The sequence below is a fragment of the Biomphalaria glabrata genome, chromosome 9 (genome assembly GCF_947242115.1).
Source record: "Biomphalaria glabrata chromosome 9, xgBioGlab47.1, whole genome shotgun sequence".
NCBI classification, from domain to species: domain Eukaryota; kingdom Metazoa; phylum Mollusca; class Gastropoda; family Planorbidae; genus Biomphalaria; species Biomphalaria glabrata.
Window position 1 is genome coordinate 19,813,960 of NC_074719.1, and position 22,630 is coordinate 19,836,589.

The 22,630-nt window shown below is 38.1% G+C and overlaps 1 protein-coding gene across 1 annotated transcript in view; it reads right to left on the reverse strand.

Annotated features, from left to right (window-relative positions):
• Positions 1-378: 378 nt before the first annotated feature.
• Positions 379-22,630, reverse strand: part of LOC106069092 (homeobox protein Hmx-like) — a 74,259-nt gene continuing 52,007 nt past the window's right edge. Inside the window, exon 4 of the mRNA XM_056040453.1 lies at positions 379-2,835. Coding sequence (XP_055896428.1) covers positions 2,571-2,835 — 265 coding nt within the window. The 3' untranslated portion in view covers positions 379-2,570. The remainder of the gene's footprint in view (positions 2,836-22,630) is intronic.

A 22,630-nucleotide genomic window follows, 5' to 3' on the forward strand; every position in this document is an offset into this window, starting at 1 on the left:
AGGTATTTCCCTTTTTCGATACCAAACAAATAATTAGTTACCAATAGCTAATTGAATAATTGGTTAAATTTTTAAATGACCCATGTTCTGCTTGGTACAAAAAGTTAATTATTCAAAATTTCAACTTAGTCCGAGACTGTATGTGGGAGAAATAACGTGTTCAATTAACTACGTATCTATGAATACTGAAGGATTAATTTCCCTTGTTGGTATCAAACAAAATAGTTAATTACCTGTAGTAAATTGACTAATTATTTATTGATTCATGTCTTGTCTATGCCAATGAATAATTGTGGCAAGTTTCAATTTGATCCGACATTGGGTGTGGGAGACATTACGTTCACAAAACTTTGACCAGAAGCTTTGTTTGGTGGGGACTCATAATGGTATTTGTTTTCTCACAAGTGCTACAAAGTCAACATTACAAATAATAACATAATAAACGTAGGTGTCATGTGACCAGCACAGCGACCGACCACCTTTATTTTTTTAACCCAAGTCACGTGATAAAATCCCAATGTTTAAACATTTTTGACTTCATCGGGACACTAGGGAGCTTTTGGTCCGGAAGTGATTTACCACTAAGCCACAACATCCACAAGACCCTAACAGCAGACACAACATCCACAAGACCCTAACAGCAGACACAACATCCACAAGACCCTAACAGCAGACACAACATCCACAAGACCCTAACAGCAGACACAACATCCACAAGACCCTAACAGCAGACACAACATCCACAAGACCCTAACAGCAGACACAACATCCACAAGACCCTAACAGCAGACACAACATCCACAAGACCCTAACAGCAGACACAACATCCACAAGACCCTAACAGCAGACACAACATCCACAAGACCCTAACAGCAGACACAACATCCACAAGACCCTAACAGCAGACACAACATCCACAAGACCCTAACAGCAGACACAACATAACATGTCTAACGTGTTGAATATTCATGTCTTTATTCAAATGTATTTACAAAGTAGTGATGGCAAGAATGTTGAGTGAGAACAAACAAACAAACAAACAAACAGTTGCATTTCAGATTCCAATCCAACTTTATGTTTAGCATGAAATATAAACAATAAATCTACATCAACATTTACTGAGTAGATATGATAGAACATAAAATGTGCTGGGATCGTCCAAGAGAAGTATGATGTTAAAGAACTGCTGTCTACCCATCTAACTGCCAGAACAAACAAACAGGATTTTGTAATTGTTTCGCGAGTCCTCTGAAATTATTGTTTTTATTTTAATTCAGTTTTTTTTTCCCTAATTTTGTTCTCCACAAGCAGACATCTTGTCAGCCATTGGTTTCTGTCTATTATGAATCGAACAAAAACGAGACTGATATTTTAACCCGAACAGATTTCGAGTTGAGAATAGAACATTCTATAATAATAAGCTGGAGCCTAATTAGATATAAGAATAGAAGATTAGACCGTACAAAGTTGACAGAAAACATTGGAAAAAAAACACATCTTAAAAATATTTAAATAGATACACTGTAACAAGTGTTTTTCCCCCCAATATATTTAGTCAAGTCTAGAAATATATCTAGTCATAATAAGATGTCGCCTAACAGTCAGTATTTACAATGTTATTTAGCATTTTATTTTTCTAAATTACCTAACCGTTGAACTTTGATCATATTTAAAAAAATATTTAATATAAAATACTATATTTTACAAATATTAAAAAAAAACAAAGCAACATTTTTTTATTATGACAAAAAACAAAAAAAAAACAACAAAGGACGTTACTTATAAAACGTCATTTTCTTATAACTTAAATGAAATGCACGATAAAGATCCCATAATATAACCTTATGTTTGTCATTGATAATAATCCATTCTGCACAGATTGAATGTACGGAACAAAGTTGCGCCATAATACATTATTAAGCTTTAGGACAATATAACCACAAAGAGGAACGAAGGTTAGCTCTATTATACATATGTTGATAAATAATATTTTGTTTACAAAATGGAAGAAAAAGTTGATTGGCTAGGCACTACCTCTCTTTTGGATCGTGTGCCGAACAGTATGTTACTATCTGTTACTTTAACCATTTTTGCCACATGCAGTCAAAGTAACCAATTATAAAAAAAAACTTTTAAAAATCTTGTTTTACTGTGTTTTATGCAAGCGCTGCTCAAGCTAAAATAGAATAAATATGGATTAGTCTGTTCTTCTTACTAAGTTATAATCAGCGGAGCATGCAAGCAACATACTATAATGCATACATATAGACTGCTGAAATTACTTTTAACGTTGACCACCGCAACCGGTCCTCTTTGCACTGACCACTAAGTCTTAAAAGGACATTTGAGTATTTCAAATGTGTATTAACTTTATGTGACGATATAATATGTTTTGACTTTATCGATATTTTAAATGATCATTGTAATTTGTAACATATATAGATCTATTTAAGACTTGTCTAAAACAGTAATCTTCGGAGAAATAAATAGGCAAAAAATAAAGTTTATACATTATGTACATTTAAAATTGCGAAAGAAAAATGTAATGTATACAATAAAATGATAAAATACTAATGGTGGGGTGGCGGTAAGGGGGCCACAGGTTGTTGCATGTTGTGCAGGAGCATGCGCGGAAGAACGGGTCTGCTGGTCATGGGAAGTGACGTCACGCCGTGCCTGTAGTACAGGGAGTCCATGCTAGAGAGAAGAGCGGCGGCGTGAGGGTGGTAGGACGCCCAGTAAGGGTTAGTTTGAAGCATCCTCTGGACAGCGGCGTAGTTTCCAGCCTCGGCCAACAGCTCGAGTCCCACTGCAGTCTGACGTTTCCATTTGGTCCTACGTTAGGAATAGAGGAAACAAAGAACGTGTTAGCATGAACAGTGAGTGTGTGTGTATGAGCTTGCCGTGACAACTTTCAGAACAAGCTATCACCAAAATTAAGCTATCAAAATAAAAACTATACTTTTTTTAAAAAACAAAAGCATATATGAGGGAAAGAACTGCACATTTACAGCCTTATCTGGGAAGCGTGGTCGAAGGGTTAAGTACGCTTGAACTTGGCTTATTTGAAGGGGGCACGATGTTTGACATCCGACTCGAGCAGAGTTGTGTTTACTGAGTGCATAAAGGCATAAAGACAGCGCGGAAAACCTTCTCCCAGATACCCTCTTCCCCACAGGTCCACAAATGAGATTGGAGCATACCGCTCTGAGAATGCTATTAGCATGAAAGTAGCGCTATATAAAAGTTATAATATTATAATATTATCTCTCATTGCTACAATATTACTCTCTTAGTTAATTAATTATCACTAATTAATCAAATAATTGTTTGTTTTTTTTAATGAATATATATATATATATATATATATATATATATATATATGTATATATATACATATATATATATATATATATATATATATATATATATATATATATATATATATATATATATATATATATATATATATATATGTCACCTACAATGAGTAACTGGAAAGTTAGAACTTAATCCGAGAATTTAAAAAGATACTATAGTTGAAAATGATACACAAAATACAGAATTATAAAACAAAACAGATAGATAAGTTAGGACCGGTTAGGTCAGTGGTCTTCAACCTTTTTTGGCCTACCGCCACCTTTTCGAATTTTTTCTTTAAAAAAATCCGCCAGCGCCCCCCTCTAAGAAAAACAGTTATAAAGAAGCGTGAGAAGGCAAATTTGAACAAAATATCAACTATCTATTAATTGTTATGCTGTCAATAACACTTATCCCGCTTGGGAGACGACCGCATGCCAAAGGCGATTGTTGTGAACTCCTTGGCCTATGACTGACGAGCCTTGAGGAGGACTGAGTTACAGAGGTGCCCCCCTCCCCGGTGAACGCTATAAAGATTTATTCATTTCGCTCTCACTGGCATAGAGGAAAGTACCTGGCAGCATTCTCTGGCAGCAGATAGCCTCTGAGAGAAACAGTTCGAGAGCTCTTACAAAAACTGCGGGACTAACATTTGATACTCAAAGAAAAGCCATTATTGAAGACAGGTGCAAAAGACGGAAAGAAAACTTAAATAGAACACCAGCATACAAAGGCTTTGTCTGCATAAATTCGGGAAAATATGTAGGTCACAGTTTGGGATTATTAAGCCGTAATCTTCGGAATTAAATTTAAAAAAAAACAGCCAATATTATAATTATGCAAAAACTTATGTCAAATAATTTGCAGGGATTAAACACAAAAATTAATTGTAAAGACTTTCTTTCAAATCCTAAGAATAGTCTCCGTTTAAATTTTTGACTATTAGGGCCTACTGTTTTTAGGTTTAATTGTAAATATAGTTATTTTTTTAATATAAATATTATTATTGCTGAATTCACTACAAAATGAAATTAAGCTAACCTTGTGCTTCCTGCAGTCTGACAATATTAGAAATTTCAAGCTTTAAGTTAGCCAAGGCAAGGCGAAGGTCTTCTCTAGTCGCTACATCCTGTCTATTTCTTTGCTTATTCATTAACTTTGTTACGCACTAAATTAGGTTAACCATGTAGGTTTACTGAAAAGCTAAAATATTGTTCCTATTTCGACCACAGTTTTGGAATTTTAATGAAACATTTAAATGCAGCCACATCTCTGTTGTGCCTCCGGGACGTAGCTAGGAATTTCCATTGTTTGGAGGGCCAGGGGGCTTGACATCTTTAGGGGCCGCTGCATTTTGCGTAATATTTAATTTAATTAATTAAAAAAGCACTAATTTGCCCCCCCCCTTTAAATGGGGGCACGGTGGATTTTCAAATTCCCCCCACCCCACCCTAGCTACGCCACTGAGTGCCTCCTATGTTTACATTCTTTTTACTGAAGACATAGTTTTGTAAATCTATTTTTTCATGCAACTCGATTTGAACGTCAGTAACAGATGTTTAATAATTGTCATTAATATATATATATACTTTTAATTTTAGAAGCGAATCTTAATTTCTTCATAGAGCATTGTTATGTGAATTGAATAGATATCGGTGTCCTTGGGCAGTAATTCATTTGTCCACAAACAAGTTATATGAGATTGTAAAACTCTTTAAAATAGATTTAATATCTCGATAAAAGAGACAATGATATCATCAATAAAAGTCAATTTCTTTCCTAGCAGTTGGAGGTTCGTTTCATTCATTTGTGTTAGATGCCTAGCATGGAAAACTTTTTTTTTAGCCTGCTTTAAGTCATCGCCAACTGTTGAATCTTCCTTCCTGTTTCTCAAAAAAAAAATATTTAAGAGCTTGAAAAAAACGAGCCATAACAATTAACAAACCCCTTTCGAAGTCCAGCGAACTTCAGTTTACAACAAGAGTCTAACAGTCTAACACCTTTTTCATCATTTGTTTCATAAAACTGTTGAAAGATGCGCTAATTTTCGGCATGGGTTTGTATTTTATTTACAGTTTTATAATTAAATTCAAATAGAAATGAAGTTGCGGGCTAAACTTTTCTTGTGAATAGTGAATAGATTTGTTCTTTATTCTATATTACCTATAAAGTCATTGTAGCGTCCAACCACTGATGGTTTCCTATATGTCCTCAGAAGCTACATAACTAGATAATTTTGAAATAATATTTCATCTCTAACAGAAAAAAAAGTATTTTTGTGTTACATATGTTTTAAAATAAATTTAGTTTTAATCAAATTTTCAACAATATTATAAGAATTTTCAAAAAGCTATGCATTTTTCTAAGAAGCCACTAAAGCATATCCTGCTTTGCCGTTTTTTGTTTTTAATATTGTTTTAATAGTAGATTTTTATAATTGTTCATGAATATTCTTAAATTATTTCTGGATATCGCTTTATGTTCGTGAAGCCGACTTGGTTTCATAACCTCATCTGAAAATGCGATCAAAGTAGAACATACTGTTTTTCTAGTGGCGATTCACTAAATCTCAAGGAAATATTACATGACATACCAGTGAGATTTCGTAACAACATTTTATCAATGTTTTTTGTTTTTAAAAAGTTAAATTATTCTATTTAATGTACCAGTATTGATGGTTTTTTTTTGCAATTAACATTTACATATCAATATATTGACATATGTAGATGAAATAAACTATAATCTAAAAGGCGTATTACCTAGTTTGTTTATCAAATCTTCAACGTTTATACGCGCCAGATCCAAGGACATTAATACTCTCCAATCACAGCAAAAGAGTACGAATTTAAAAATAGAAAATGGGATTCCCGAACTCCTTTTCTAACGCTGTTTCTGTTCTTAAATTAGAAGCAAGTTATTTATAATTTGTCTATATTTAGTTTCCCAGCTTAAATGTTGAAGAATTTTTTAATTTGTTTTGTTTCAGAGCACCTTAAATTTCTTCTTTCCGCCTTTATGTCCAGCGCCCCCTTAGCGCCCCATTTTGTGCTCAGCGCCCCCCTACCGCCCCTTTGGCTCTCAGTGCCCCCCAAAATCTCGAAAACGCTCCCTAGGGGGCGATATCGCCCCCGTTGAGGACCACTGGGTTAGGTAATAGAAGCTTTCTAAAAATATTCCCCAATGATCCCACTACTATTATAGTACAGATGGTAAACTTGGAGCAAGCGATGTTAGGAGTTAACGTTAGGGCCATACTTGTTCCTTCTACAATCAGGCTTGAACTGAACATGGCGGCATATACACCAAGCGTCTTGAATAATTTTTATGTGATCCTGCACAACAATTTCAAAGTCGCAAATAGTAAGTACATACTAATGAAGTTTACAATAAATCGAATAAAGTAAAATGAATTACGATTTCTCTAGTCCCCTATCCGCTAGTTGCGTAACATTGAGATCTAGAAACTGCTCTACTTGAACCAAAGAAGTTTGACCCACGATAGGTCCAGGATAGTCTGCATGACGTTGTCTTATTGTTTATGTATAGTCTGCTAAATGTAGATTACCAGGTATAATCTTCCGAACCTAAGCTTATACAATAGAGCTGGCTAAACGTAATCCAATAGGCTATCGTCTGCTGGTACATTCTTCCACACGTGTAAACGGCACACCTTGAATCTTGATCTACCGTCACATCATTAGCGCGTAGACCTCAGCTCGACACTGGTAGCGCTGGAATGTTCCTCTCACAGGAGCTATCGGATATCGTCTCCTGGGTGCAACGCCCCTTCCCTCCTGGTCACAATACACTTGATATTCTCTTGGAGTTCTGCCCCTCTTTTGTTTCGGCACTTTTGTGTCGCCGCTAAAAGACAATCCAGCAATTAAGTGAAGGTATACAATGTCGCCTGATTCACGGCGTCACGAAGGAAGCGAATGTCAGACAAAATTTCATGAATGGTCTAATCTTATCATATTAGTTGTTTTAATCCTTGGCATTAAAAATGTTTGACTCTGTCAAAGTCATCAAGGTTTTTATAGCTTCCGAAAGTATGAGGGATTCTTCGCCTCTGGTGGTGTAAGTGCTTTGAATAATCCAAGGAGACGGTTCGAGATTTGAATCCTGCGCGTTCAGTAGTATGAAGCTATGGGGCATTCTCATTACTAGCTCTATTTGACAAGTACATTCTTTATGGGATGAATTATAATGAAAGCTGTCTCTAAAGGTTTTGTTCTAAAATTATACATCTGCGTTGGCGCTATGGACAAGTACAAGCAAATCAATTATTGTTAAAAAAAAATAAAAAGGTAAAATTTAAGTGAAAAGTAAGTTTTTGTAATTGAAAATAAATTCGTCTTTGCATTTTATTCATTCTTTACTGTGTATGAAATCATGATCAAGTTTAACAAATATCACTTTTGATTTTTTTTTTAAGAGATCGAGATAGATTTAGATTTATACATAAATGCCAGTGACTCTTATATTAAATAAAGTAAAGGATTAAAATTCGCCCTATTAACACATTTGTATTCAATGAAAGCTGATAACGCCTTTTTATGTCGAGCGTCGAATTGGCGTTTTCTTGATTGAATCACACTCCAAAACGACAATTTTGTCTATTTTTCTGGAAATTTTCATGAGTTTTCCTGAAACATGGAAAATCAGGAGACTGACAAAAGAAATTTATAATTGAAATGTGTGAGAGTACTAAAAGTATTATTCTATATTATACTTTGTGGGTGTAAGTTAGGACTAAGCTAAATTTGATTTTGTTCTGACTTGGTTTCGGCGAGTTAAAAAAAAAGGAAGTAACTAGGGAATTAAATTTAGCAGACAACAAGATGGCGGTTGGATTGTAGAAGAAGTTTCACAGTCTACATAACTTTTTTTTTCTTATACACAGTTCATACTTTGATTACTGCTCTGTCACTCTTTAGACTCTGTCAAAGTCTAGCCATTAAGATTTGTATTGCTTCAAAAGGTATTTACCTGTGCCTTGTATGCTTCTCAGAGCAAAGATTGGACTCTTTTTTAGCCATCTTCAAACTCTTAGGTAATGAGATTGTGTATACCGCCCTCCACGAAGGAGGATACATGTATACTGCTTGACATTATGGATAGCACTTAACATGCCTAGTACAACTAGTACATAATGTAAGAAATACTCATTGTAGCAACAAGAACTAGAAAAACTCTCTAACAGTATCAGAAATATGTTATGTTTTTTTTCTTTTTAGGAGAATTAAAGTTTAGCAGACGATCTAACACTTTTCCCATTTGTCAAAGTATCAGCTGAGCGCGTTCTGGTTTTGGGTGTCGACAGTAAATGTCCCAATAGTTTTTAAACGGTGGTCATACAACTCCACTGCTAAAATCTACGTGTAATGGTATTTGTAAACCTCTTAACGCGCCCGCCATCTCGTCCCCCCCCCCCCATCTCAATATCACTATCGAAGACAAGTAAGCACCTCCCTCCCCTTTCTTCTCAAGGTGAGATAATGTGACGCTATTTAGTTCACTACCGGAACACAGGCGGCATTTGAGATTTCAAGTGTGTGTGTGTGTGTCTCTAGTAGTTAAGTGAACTGATGAGAGTGTGATGGAAGCAAGGAGACGTGTCTGTGGTAAGAGGCTATAGATACCCCCACGCTATCTTTAATTAGTGCGTCACCAGAATGTAACATCATCTTCAAGATAACCTGGGATAATCTTAGATAACTGAACCGGAGATAAAACTCTCTGACAGAAAACCCCCTGGCCGAGGACTAGGTTTAAGTCTCCATAGATGAGAATGAGGGATAAGACTCCCTGGCCGAGGATGTAATAGTGAGCCTTCTAGGATGAGAGATAAGACTCCCTGGCCGAGGATGTAATAGTGAGCCTTCTAGGATGAGAGATAAGACTTTCTGGCCGAGGGTGTAATAGTGAGCCTGGTTGAGGATGAGAGATAAGAATCCCTGGCCGAGGGTGTAATAGTGAGACTTGGTTGAGGATGAGAGATAAGACTCCCTGGCAGAGGGTGTAATAGTGAGTCTGGTTGAGGATGAGAGATAAGACTCCCTGGCTGAGGGTGTAATAGTGAGCCTGGTTGAGGATGAGAAATAAGACTCCCTGGCCGAGGGTGTAATAGTAAGCCTTGGTTGAGGTAGAGAGATAAGACTTTCTGGCCGAGGGTGTAATAGTGAGCCTGGTTGAGGATGAGAGATAAGAGTCCCTGGCCGAGGGTGTAATAGTGAGTCTTGGTTGAGGATGAGAGATAAGACTCCCTGGCCGAGGATGTAATAGTGAGTCTTGGTTGAGGATGAGAGATAAGACTCACTGGCCGAGGATGTAATAGTGAGTCTTGGTTGAGGATGAGAGATAAGACTCACTGGCCAAGGATGTAATAGTGAGCCTGGTTGAGGATGAGAGATAAGACTCCCTGGCCGAGGATGTAATAGTGAGTCTGGTTGAGGATGAGAGATAAGACTTTCTGGCCGAGTGTGTAATAGTGAGTCTTTTTGAGGATGAGAGATAAGACTCCCTTGCTGAGGGTGTAATAGTGAGCCTGGTTGAGGATGAGAGATAAGACTCCCTGGCCGAGGGTGTAATAGTAAGCCTTGGTTGAGGATCAGAGATAAGACTTTCTGGCCGAGGGTGTAATAGTGAGCCTGGTTGAGGATGAGAGATAAGAGCCCCTGGCCGAGGGTGTAATAGTGAGCCTTGGTTGAGGATGAGAGATAAGACTTTCTGGCCGAGGGTGTAATAGTGAGCCTTGGTTGAGGATGAGAGATAAGACTCCCTGGCCGAGGATGTAATAGTGAGCCTTGGTTGAGGATGAGAGATAAGACTCCCTGGCCGAGGATGTAATAGTGAGCCTTGGTTGAGGATGAGAGATAAGACTCCCTGGCCGAGGATGTAATAGTGAGTCTCGTTGAGGATGAGAGATAAGACTCCCTGGCCGAGGATGTAATAGTGAGCCTTGGTTGAGGATGAGAGATAAGACTCCCTGGCCGAGGATGTAATAGTGAGCCTGGTTGAGGATGAGAGGTAAGAAACTCTGGCCGAGGATGTTAAAGTGAGCCTGGTTGAGGATGAGGTCTAAGAACCGCTGGCCGAGGATGTTAAAGTGAGCCTGGTTGAGGATGAGGTCTAAGAACCGCTGGCCGAGGATGTTAAAGTGAGCCTGGTTGAGGATGAGGTCTAAGAACCGCTGGCCGAGGATGTTAAAGTGAGCCTGGTTGAGGATGAGGTCTAAGAACCGCTGGCCGAGGATGTTAAAGTGAGCCTGGTTGAGGATGAGGTCTAAGAACCGCTGGCCGAGGATATAATATGTTTCCCTGGTCGAGAATATGGTCTAAGATTCTATGAGATCGTGACTAAACTTCATCTGTTGACTCAGCATCTCAATGTGTTTTGATATTAGTGCTTTGTACGTCAAGAAAACAAAAAGCTGGTCCGAGTTTAAAACCATGTCAGTCTGTTATTGCTCTCTGTATTCTGTTTCTCTGACAAATGTGTGGCATGGAGAACGTGTTTCAGTTCTATGAATTTTCTCTCCTCCCCTCCCTCCCGCTTTCTTGGTGTATCCTATCCTTTCGTTTCGTTTCTGTTCATGTGTTGTTGTTGCTTGTTTTTGTGTGCGTATATCGGATTGTCATAAACATATGGAGCATTTTAATTAAGCATGATCTCATCTTAAACAGGGAAATCTCAATGCCAAGGTTTGACAAGAAAGCGAAACTCTTGTATGACATTGTCCTGATCCTTCATTCTATAGTAGAAACAAACAAGCGGCACAGTCAACAGAACCGATACGCCATGCTCTACGTAAGATTACAGACCACATAGAAGAGTGCTCTCAACTAGAATCCACTCTCTTTTTAATCCCTACTCAAACTCTTTCAACCATTCCCCCCCCCCCACCAAAAAAAAAATGCAAAAGAAATTGTATAGATCTCTAGCAGTAACCTATGATTAACAAAAAAATGAAGGAAGGGGGGAGTAGTATCAGAAAACTAGCAGTCGACATTTGACAATACTGACAAAAATGTGTCTGACACAAAATTTTGACGAAATCTGAATGTCTGAATCGGTGATGGCTAATTTTTGTTTGGTCAGATGTCCATATACATTTTTGACACAAGTCTCATGGATCCATTCAATACTGTTTCTTCCTTTTTTTTTTCATTTGAACATCTTGAATTGTGAAATATAAGCAGACGTTTATAGGGAGCGGATAGTACTGCTTCACCGGCCGGAACGGGCCCGCGTGCCATAGATTAGGCATCACTGCTCTAATGTAAAGATTTTTCGTTTTATTTTAGCTGATGTGTACATCTAAATGTACATTGACATGACTGTAATGTAAACATCAGTAAAGTGTTGTGGTGCTTTTTATTTCCCAAACATCTGGCTCAAAACAAATCACAAAGTTGATTCACCAACTCACTTCCAGTGAGCCACAATCTGCCTGGTCGAGGTCAGCATTCAAAAACTGATGGACTGGAAACGACTCCATTTTGTTCATTAAAGGCCAGCTCTCTATCGCAACGACGGGCCATTTTCGCCTCGTTTCCACTCCATGAATGCCAATGAAGTCCGCAATTTTCTCCCGGCAGACGACTCGTAACGCCCGTTGATGCCATGTTTGTATTGCCGCTCTCGGAATTTCTCGCCCCGTCGCGCCCAACTCACGAGAGTCTCTCTTGATTGGCCACTTGAGAATTGCTAGATTTCAAGATGGCCGCCGGTTCCTGTTTGTCAATCTTTGTATCCAATGCTATCCACACATCTTTCCCCTTCAATCTCCACCCCACTTTAGTCTCAGGGATAATTATTCCCCAATATCTTTCGCATTTTCTCTTTATCTCCTATTCTCTCTGCTTCTTGCCCACGGAAATGGAGGAAAATTGCCCCTCAATGCCCATCTGTATACATTGAATACAAAAAGTCACAAACATTGGGCCGATATTTTTTGGTTTGTTTCGTTATTTGAATCGAATTTTTAACTTTTTTTTTCTTTAAATTTTATCTTTGAAGCACAAATTTGTATTCTTAGTGTAGCTTGTTGGCTGGGTTTTTCAGAGTTTGTTTTTTTACATTTTAATGACATAGTAACAATGATTGTGTATATTCAGATCTAAGTTTATTTTGGGTGATCCCAATTAGCTTTGTAATTGTGATTCATTTTAACAAGAATGAAAAAAAAAAGTATTGGTAAAAACAAAACAACAACAGAATTTGAGTACAATAATTTTTAGCGGCCCCCGAAAGGAGAAAAGACGCTATTAGTTTTGTGTGAAATGTCTGTCAGTCTGTCCGTCCGTCCCGTTTAGATCTCGTAAACTAGAAAAGATATTGAAAATCCGACTTCACAATATTTTAGACCATTCAAAGTTCTGATGCAACGGCTACTTTTTTTTTCCTGAAAGCGAAAATTCTAATTTTTAAAATCAGTTATGCAAGCAGTTTTTTAAAGAAAAAAAGCTAATTAGTATGCATTATAAGTTAGACCTAACTTAAAACGAATAGTAATGTTATAAACTTTATTTTCTTATACATTTTTTTTTATTGCGGAATTATTTTTTTTTTTAATTTCTTTTGAGGATTCGAATAAGAGATTGAGCCTTTTCAAAACAATTAAATTATTTATAAGACTTCAGTTAGGCCTGGAGAGGCGCGGTAGATGAGCTGTAAAGCACTTGTCTTCAGAACCGAGGGTCCCGGGTTCGAATCCTGGTGACGACTGGGATATTCAACTTCGGAATCCTTGGGCGTCTCTGGGTTTACCCAGCTCTAATGGGTACCTAACATTAGTTGGGGAAAAGTAAAGGCGGTTGGTCGTTGTGCTGGCTACATGACACCCTCGTTAACCGTAGACCACAAAACAGATGAACTTTACATCATCTGCCCTATAGACCACAAGTCTGAAAGGGGAATTAGTTAGGCCAGGTTGAAATCTAACTTTACATTCACTTTCACCTATCCTTTGATCTGCTGCACCGTTAGGGCACTACACAAGATCTGTTAACCTTCTTTCTCGATTCTTATCTCTCATTTGTCTTTGATATAATTTCATTTGGATGTTCTTTCTGAAAATATTGAAGCCAGCCTGGGAGGACCACTTAGGGGGCCGATTTTAAGTTTGTGTTTCCACACAAACTGTCTTTGTAACCTTGTTTTTTTAAGTGATCGAGAACCATTACATTGTCGACATTGATGTAGGTGTGTCTGATAATTTAATACTATTTGGTTACTGTTACAATAATGAGAGAAAAAGCAGTGAGTTGGCAGAATTTAAGTCATTGGTTAACATGCTTGACTAGATGTATGACGCGTAGGACATAACCATCTTTGAAGTAATGTCTGTGTTATATAAGATAAAAGAGCATGATTCTGTAGCCCTCACAAAGACAGATGGACTTCACTTCAACGATTGATGTTTCAGCCTTGACTCACCTGATGTACGGTAAATAATATCTGTATTTATTGTATTTATGTGTGTTTCAAAAGGGGGGGGGGGGGCTGGGGGGCGCTTTCGTCACTTACTACAAGACAAAAAGCTTGGGGGAAAATGAGACTTTTAAAGGGTATGCATGTGTGGGTAAGACATGTGTGTGTGTGTGAATGAGACTATGTGTGTGAGACATAAGTGTGTTTGTGTGTGTGTGAATGAGACTATGTGTGTGAGACATAAGTGTGTGTGTGTGTATGAGACAATTTGTGTGAGACATAAGTGTGTATGTGAATGAGACTATGTGTGTGAGACAAAAGTGTGTGTGTGAATGAGACTAGTATGTGAGACATAAGTTTGTGTGTGTGAATGAGACTTGTGTACATATGGCGCGCGTGTGTGTGTGTATGCAACATATGTGTGTGAGACATAAGTGTGTGTGTGAATGAGACTTGTGTACATATGACGTGTGTGTGTGTATGTGACACATGTGTGTGAGACATAAGTGTGTGTGTGTGATTGAGATTTGTGTACATATGACGTGTGTGTGTATATGACATTTGTGTGTGAAACGTAAGTGTGTTCGAGTGTAAGACTGGATGTGGAAGATTGTGTGTGTGTACTTGAGACTTAACGCTGCGTTGGTGAAACCTGGTGGATGTGAGATTGATTCGTATGTGTGAAACTTTGTGAATGTGTGTGTGTGTGGTGTGTGTGATTGTTATGTGAGGTGTGTGAGGAAGAGGAGGGGGAAAGTTTGGTAGGTCAAAGGTCGAAAAAAAAAAAAACATTTCTTAGTTGTCCGACGCCGACGCCTTCTTAATTTATTAGCATCATCGTGTTAATTGCTGAACCCCGGACGACATCGCGTGAGAGGGTGTGCTGATGGACATCGTTGGTGAGGGGTGTAGTGCAAGACCTTTTCATTCTCGTTTTCCTCTATGGGAGGTGGAGGCGCGCGCAAGATGAAGAGTTAAGAAAAGAGGGAGAGATGTTGCGGGAGGCAACATGGGAGGAGGCTTGGGATAAGGTGCCGGAAGCCGTTTCCCTCTTCCTCTAGTTGGAAATATCGCCTAGCGGTTGATCAACAAAAGTGAGTTATGAGAAGGCGTGTCCAGTTTTGACGTGCAAATGGGAACAGGGAAACACTGAAAAATGAGTTACAAATGTCCTCACCTATAAAAAAAATACGATATTTCTGTTCCTATCACAAATCTGCCCTGAGGGTTTAATGCTGCCCGTGCAGTTAAGGCTGAGGGACGGCGCCCTTGTCGCTCGTGTTACAGCCGGCCTTAAAAAAAAAGTATTTTCCTCTTTTCGCTACATCCGTTTGAAGCGTAGCCACGTGACCAAGATAATTAACTTGTCTTCAGTTTATTTTAGCAAAACGGAGTAATGTCCCCTTGGTTTTTAAGTTTTGAGGTTTGCGTTCTGCACTAGGGATATTTGTTTAAAAAAAAAAAGGTTATGTCCTTGATTAACGAGAAGGTTTGACCTCTCTTTGGATACAATACAGCTAATTGTTTATTTAATATCTTTCGACTTATTAGCATTTTCCTACAGACTGAACCCAAAATCTTTACATCGCGATTTTGTTTTTCAAAATTATATCTTTATCGAAAGTGAGTTTGTGTTATCCGCCCATGGATAAAGTAATAGTTGTAAAAGTGGTGTATTTTTATGAAAAAAACTGCTTGCATAACTGATTTTAAAAAATTAGATTTTTCACTTTCAGAAAAGAAACAAGTAACCGTTGCATCAGAACTTTGAATGGTCTAAAATATTATGATGTCGGATTTTCAGTATCTTATCTAGTTTACGAGATCTAAACGGGACGGACGGATAGACATTCCACACAAAACTAATAGCGTCTTTTCCCCTTTCGGGGGCGGCTAAAAATTGAAAACGATCTGATCAAGCTTTTATCAAGACATTTTGGCCACAAAAATATATGTAATATAATTCAGAATAGCGATTACAGATAGCTATTTGGTACTGTTTTTAACTTTTAATTGAACAACATAATATCGATAATGAGATTTCTGATTTACATTACATTTATTTATTTACTTATTTGACAAAAGGAGAAATATGCTTTCAAATAGGTTTTCTATGTTTGTTTGTTTTTTAGAATTGTAACAGACAGACAGACATACCGATAACATAAAACTAATGGACAAAAAAACGCATTATTTGAGACTTTTGTGGTTATAATAGTGCCCCCTGTGTAGACGGAAGACACGTCACTGCAGGAGCCACATTGCTATAAATGTTAGACCTAAACAAATCAATATCTCGCTTCCACTATAGTTGTAGAAGGATCAATTTGGCAGTTGGAAAAAAAAAACATGTTTTAATTTTTTTTTTGTATAGCGCAACTTTCATGTGTATAGCATGGTCAGTGCGCTACGGTCCAATCTCTGGTGTGAACCAGTTGAAGGGAGGTGTTAGAGAAGCCCAAGATAATTGGAGGCCCTAGGCGAAGCGAATTTAACGGCCCCAAAATGAAAAAAAAAAAAAATTATGCAATATTTTAAAATCTATATCTAAATCGACTAATAGACAAAGTTGGACCATAGAGTCAGTGTGCTCTACTATGTTTGATACATGATCCATTTCCTTTTCCTTAAAGGCAGGGTTTTTCTGATTCAGCCAGCGGGCAAGGTATGCTATTATGTATTGGTAGGTACATGGTATGAACATCTAGATATATCGTTAGTACGGAAGTTTAAATGGTAAACACTTACGATCTAGCCTAAATCTACCGGTATATTTAGAAGCTTGATGTTATCTCTTTTAGATTTACATAAAAATATAAGGAAAGCTTATAAATTTCATTAAAATTGAAGGAACTTTTAATGTACTCAATTATCGCATTAAAAAAAAAAAAATCCAACGATAGATCTTTTCGATTTGTGACCTTAGATGCATTTATTTACCATTGAGAGAATCCATCAATAAAGTTAGAGTTATCAATGAAGTCTGTGAACTAGTATAAAGACTTACCTCCCCTGGAGCATTATATTAAAAAAGAGATGGTATATTTAATTTTTAAAAAAATTAAACGGTTCACTTTCAGCAATAGTAGTCATTTCACCATATTTTTTCAAGATATATAAGATCATATATCGGATTTTCAATATCTTTTCTAGCTATAGCGCTGTAAATTTACAGAAGGACGGAAGGACAGACAGACCATACAAAACTAATAAATAAAATTAAATAAAATTGACCTATATGTGAGTACAAGAAATTACAACTGTATTCTATGGTTTTCCTGTTTTCTTTTAAGCAGGAACAGTCCTGTAGTTAATTATTTCATAGAATTTATGAATAATTATAATAATTTCACATTACAATATCGTTTTATTTGGCTTTCATTGTGTATTTTAATTGTTCGAGGCCTCAAGAGATGTCATCTTGTTTGCTGTGTCCAAGTCGCTTGTCGCGTCCAGTCACTCAGTGGCACTCATCACAGGCTAATTCCGTCATCCCACGTATTACTAAGGGGACATAATCTGGGCAAGATCTTGTAATGCTGTCAACTCAAGGGTGTTAACTCGAGCACTGCTATCTTACTTTAGCCTCCGGAAGAACTCTTAAGGAGAAATTAACGCCGTGACCTTTCAACCCTAAGGGACCGTAGAAGAGTGAGTAAATGAAAAGAAAAAATTGGAGGGGGGGGGAGGGAGGGTCGGGAGGTGTATAGGAAAAAAAATAGCCACAGAATCAGGAGGATCCTCCTCATGAATAAATTAATGTCGCAACAAGGCAAGGAAGAAAAGAATGCATGAAATACCCCCCCCCCCCCATCTCCAGTTGTTTTTCTTCTATCCACTAGTTTTTCGGCTGAGATTGGTATCATGGGGGGGGGGGGGGGCGAAGAACTTGGAAGGCAGTATGAGCTATCAGACAGAAGAACTCACCAAGTGCGAGGTACCAGTCCACGGTTATTAAACGCGCGAGGGCGCCGATGCTGATGGGGGTAATGCGGGGGAGTCAGTGAGAGCAGTAGAAGAGCACTCGGAAATCTGTCGCTTTCTTGACGAGGAGAAAAAAAAAAAGAAACTCTCTTGTAACAGTAAGCGACTGAACTTACGACCTGAACGGGAGACCTGGCAGATTGCGTAAAGATGGCGACGCGAGATTACAAACCAGAAGGGGGGGGGGAGGATCTGATAGGCGGGTATCTGTTTGATCAGAGGGAGTTATAGCCCTTTAATGAGCTCCCAATGAAGAAACTGCTCCGGGTTGGTGACTTTGTTTCTGAGAAATTGGGCTATTTGCTATTCACCAGCAGAAGCCATGGTGGATTAAAAATGTATGATAATGGGCGATTATAGCTCAATTATTTGGTGCGGAGCTGTATTCCCCTAAGGCCCGAGTGACTGTATCTGCTCATTTGATTGGTGCGTGTCTGGCACTTCTCTCTTGGCGGGAAAACATCCGGCTAGTTAGACAATAGTATACATTTGAATGTAAGGCATCGACATGAGAGACCTAATTATCTTGTGATGGTTAATTGATACGTGTTTCGTAAATGTTCAGGGGCCCAGCCTACACCCATATGGTACATAAATTTTTATTAGTATAATGACCCGTTGTATTGCAGGTAATGAAAAGTCTAACAAGACAGTGTTGTCAAGGTATAGTCGCCTTTGTTATCGCTGCTAGGTCATGTGACCAAATCGGATGTTCGTGAAGCCCATCGGAGCTGATCTATGTTTCACCATATTGTTTCACCTTCTCTTAATCTGATTTGTACTCTTGTGTGGTACTATATAATGTAATTACTTTTCATGTTTATTCATTATTAATTGAAAATGACTTCACCTATCCCTTAGTCTGTTGGGGCACCATACAAGAACTGTCACAGGTCTATCTCCATCACATCTCTGTCTTTTGCCTTGGATAGAATTTCATTCACTGACAGGTCGGTCTATTTTTTTAATGTTGTTTTCCCGTCGCTTTCTCTTTCTTCCTCGTCTTCTTCTTCCTGGTACTGTTCCATGAAGGAAGGTCTTAGCGAGCCAAGAGGATCTTGTGATGTGTCCATAGAGTTTGAGTTTACATATTTTGACCGTGGTTAGCAGGTGACTGTATGTGGAAACAAAAGTGTGAATTGATTTCTTAAGGCTAGACCCAATGCCCCATGACGTGCACGGGAACCACGTGATCAGAGAGGCACGCGATACAAAGAGAGAGATGTCAATGTCGTAATGGATTAGTGTGGTGAATTAGTCTTTGTAATTTCAGAAGTTAAATCTGATGACCCAATGTTCAATGGTATGCCTGTTATTATAGTTTTAGGGGGAAAAATCTACAATGCTCTTTACGAAATAAGAGAATGTAACTATTAAAGTATATATCATAAAACATAAATAAGTGCACACTATTAGGAGTATATATATTAACTTCAATTATAGTTTCACAAAAGCAGACTTAACATGAAGCATGAAACTTTTTGACTGATTTTACGTATTGTCTTCCCCAATATATATATATATATATATATATATATATATATATATATATATATATATAAACATAAATAAGTGCACACTATTAGGAGTATATATATTAACTTCAATTATAGTTTCACAAAAGCAGACTTAACATGAAGCATGAAACTTTTTGACTGATTTTACGTATTGTCTTCCCCAATATATATATATATATATATATATATATATATATATATATATATATATATATATATATTATATATATATATACATATATATATATATATATATATATATATGCTGCTATATTTATAATTGCTCTTGTAACTTTAGATCTTTTCCCAAATGTAACTTGTGCCTATTGATGAACTATAACTTAAACCTTTAGCTATCAATGCTCAACTGCAATTTTAAACCTTTAGCCGTTCGTCTATAGTCCAACTGTAATTTTACCCTTATCGAGCCATCAATGGTCCAGCTGAAATTTGAAGCCTTTAGCCAGCCATGTTTGGTCCAAGTGAGGCATAATGGCTCAGCGGTAAAGCGGGTTTGAGTGCGGTTGAAGACTGGCATTTTTAATTTCGGGATCTTTGGGCGCCTCTAAGACTTCCCAGCTTTAATAGGTACCTGACTTTTGTTGGCGAAAAGTAAAGGCGGTTGGTTGTTAACAGTAGGCCACAGAAACAGATGACCTTTGCATCATCTGCCCTATAGGTCTGAAAGGTCTGAAAAGGGAACTTTACTTTACTATGGCCCAAGTAGAATTTTAAACCTTTATCAATCCATCTATGGTAAGCTTCGGGCAGGAGGGGCTCGTTAGCCTTGGTTGGCTACCCATCTAGGAGAAGGAAGACTCTGAATCCAAACCTCCGCTGCTCTGCGGATATACCCAAACACGGGAAAGGCTTCGGGAGACAACCCTGAGGAAAAATCAGGAGCTGGTGACCCTTAGGCAGACTGTGGCACACCGTGCTACAGCCTGGCAGATCCTGCGGCGCTACTGACCCCAAACTGTATTGGATATTCCGTTCCTTTGGTCACATCAGTTGCGCGGAGAGGGGGGAACTGCTGGGTGGGCGACATCACTTGCTCTGAGATGAACCATAGTCGTTCTACGACTGAAGGAGGCCAATGTGTGTGAGTGTGTGTATGTATGGTCAAATTGTAATTTTAAGCATCTAGCCAGCTATTTATGGCCTAACTGTAAAGCCTCTATTGACTTAACAATGCTTCAATTGTAAGTAAGTCCCTAACCAATCAACAGTGTTGGATGTGTGGCTGAATGGCTATCTATTAAGGAGACTTGAGCTAAAATCCGCCAACAGATCGCACTGGGCGGGCTCTAGCAGAAAAAAGGCACAAAAGAAAAACAAACTATCTGTTTTAGAGACCTCAGCCTGTGTAAGAGACCTCAGCCTGTGTAAGAGACCGAGACCTCAGCCTGTGTAAGAGACCTCAGCCTGTGTAAGAGACCTCAGCCTGTGTAAGAGACCGAGACCTCAGCCTGTGTAAGAGACATCAGCCTGTGTAAGAGACATCAGCCTGTGTAAGAGATCTCAGTCTAACTGTCATCGTCTTTTCAAAGCAATGATTGCACAGACATACGGAATGAAATGTGCGAAAAAAAGCATTGATCGCATTCATTACCATTATAGCAGGAACATAATAAGGCACACAATGGTTAATACAAGAAATGTGTTCCATGACTCCACAGCTGCTAAACTGTCATAAGAAATCGTTTCCTAGAACCAAACATTCATAGAACTTCACAGTCTCTATATATCAACAAAACTTCACATTTATATTATGTGTTGAGGAGTTCTTTGTAACAAACAAAAGGAGAGACAGAAGAAAGAAAAGAGATCCTGTTACAATAGACTAGTGCCATCGTTAACGTCACAGAAGTTGGAAGTTGTTGTTGAGGTCGCGGTTGTTGTTGAGGTCACTGTTGTTGTTGAGGTAGTCAGGGCAAAGCACCACCAGGTACAATTGTAAGGAGGATAAGTTTCGGGGTGGGGGGGAAAAGGGGGTGAGAGAATGGAGAGAGTGAGAGCAAGAGAGCTTGCGAGAGAGAGATAGAAAAAGCACTTGGCAAAAGAGAAAGAGAAAGATCGTCAGTTCCGGAAAAAAATATTTGACAGATCTAGACTATAAACAAGAAAATAACTTTTGGGAAAAAAAAAAAACAACAAATCTTATATTAAGCATACTTGTATTAATTAGTTTGGATCAGTCATGTCATTTAATTTGTAATAGATCTAGACTAACAATAAAAAAAAAATTAAATTAAAAAAGGGGGAGCGAACTCATGGCTCAAGCCTTCAGTATAGTGTGTAATATGCAATGCTTTGCTAGTAGAGAGCTTATGAACATGGAAGTTTGTATAGTTTCTATAGTCTCGACCTATTTTTCAGATTTGTGTTCACTAAGACTCAGACGACGACCTATAAAGGGAACTAATGCGGTCAATTACAGTTTCTTTTCCTTGTTCGAAATATCAAACAAAATAATTTATTACCAATAGTTAATTAACTAATTGGTTATTTTTCTAAATTGACTCATGTCTTGTCTATGTCAATGAACTTGACACGAGATTGGGTGTGGGAGAAATCACGTGAACAAACTTTTTTACCAGACAGACAAACAGACAGACAAACAGACAGAGTGAGTTGATATAAGCTTTATAACATACTTCCGTTAGAGCTGGTGCTATTATGATTCAATATCTGACTAGAACTACAACAGACCAGTAATGACTTGGATAGCTGCCTGACTAGAACTACAACAGACCAGTAATGACTTGGATAGCTGCCTGACTAGAACTACAACAGACCAGTAATGACTTGGATAGCTGCCTGACTAGAACTACAACAGACCAGTAATGACTTGGATAGCTGCCTGACTAGAACTACAACAGACCAGTAATGACTTGGATAGCTATCTGACTAGAACTACAACAGACCAGTAATGACTTGGATAGCTATCTGACTAGAACTACAACAGACCAGTAATGACTTGGATAGCTGCCTGACTAGAACTACAACAGACCAGTAATGACTTGGATAGCTGCCTGACTAGAACTACAACAGACCAGTAATGACTTGGATAGCTGCCTGACTAGAACTACAACAGACCAGTAATGACTTGGATAGCTGCCTGACTAGAACTACAACAGACCAGTAATGACTTGGATAGCTGCCTGACTAGAACTACAACAGACCAGTAATGACTTGGATAGCTATCTGACTAGAACTACAACAGACCAGTAATGACTTGGATAGCTATCTGACTAGAACTACAACAGACCAGTAATGACTTGGATAGCTATCTGACTAGAACTACAACAGACCAGTAATGACTTGGATAGCTA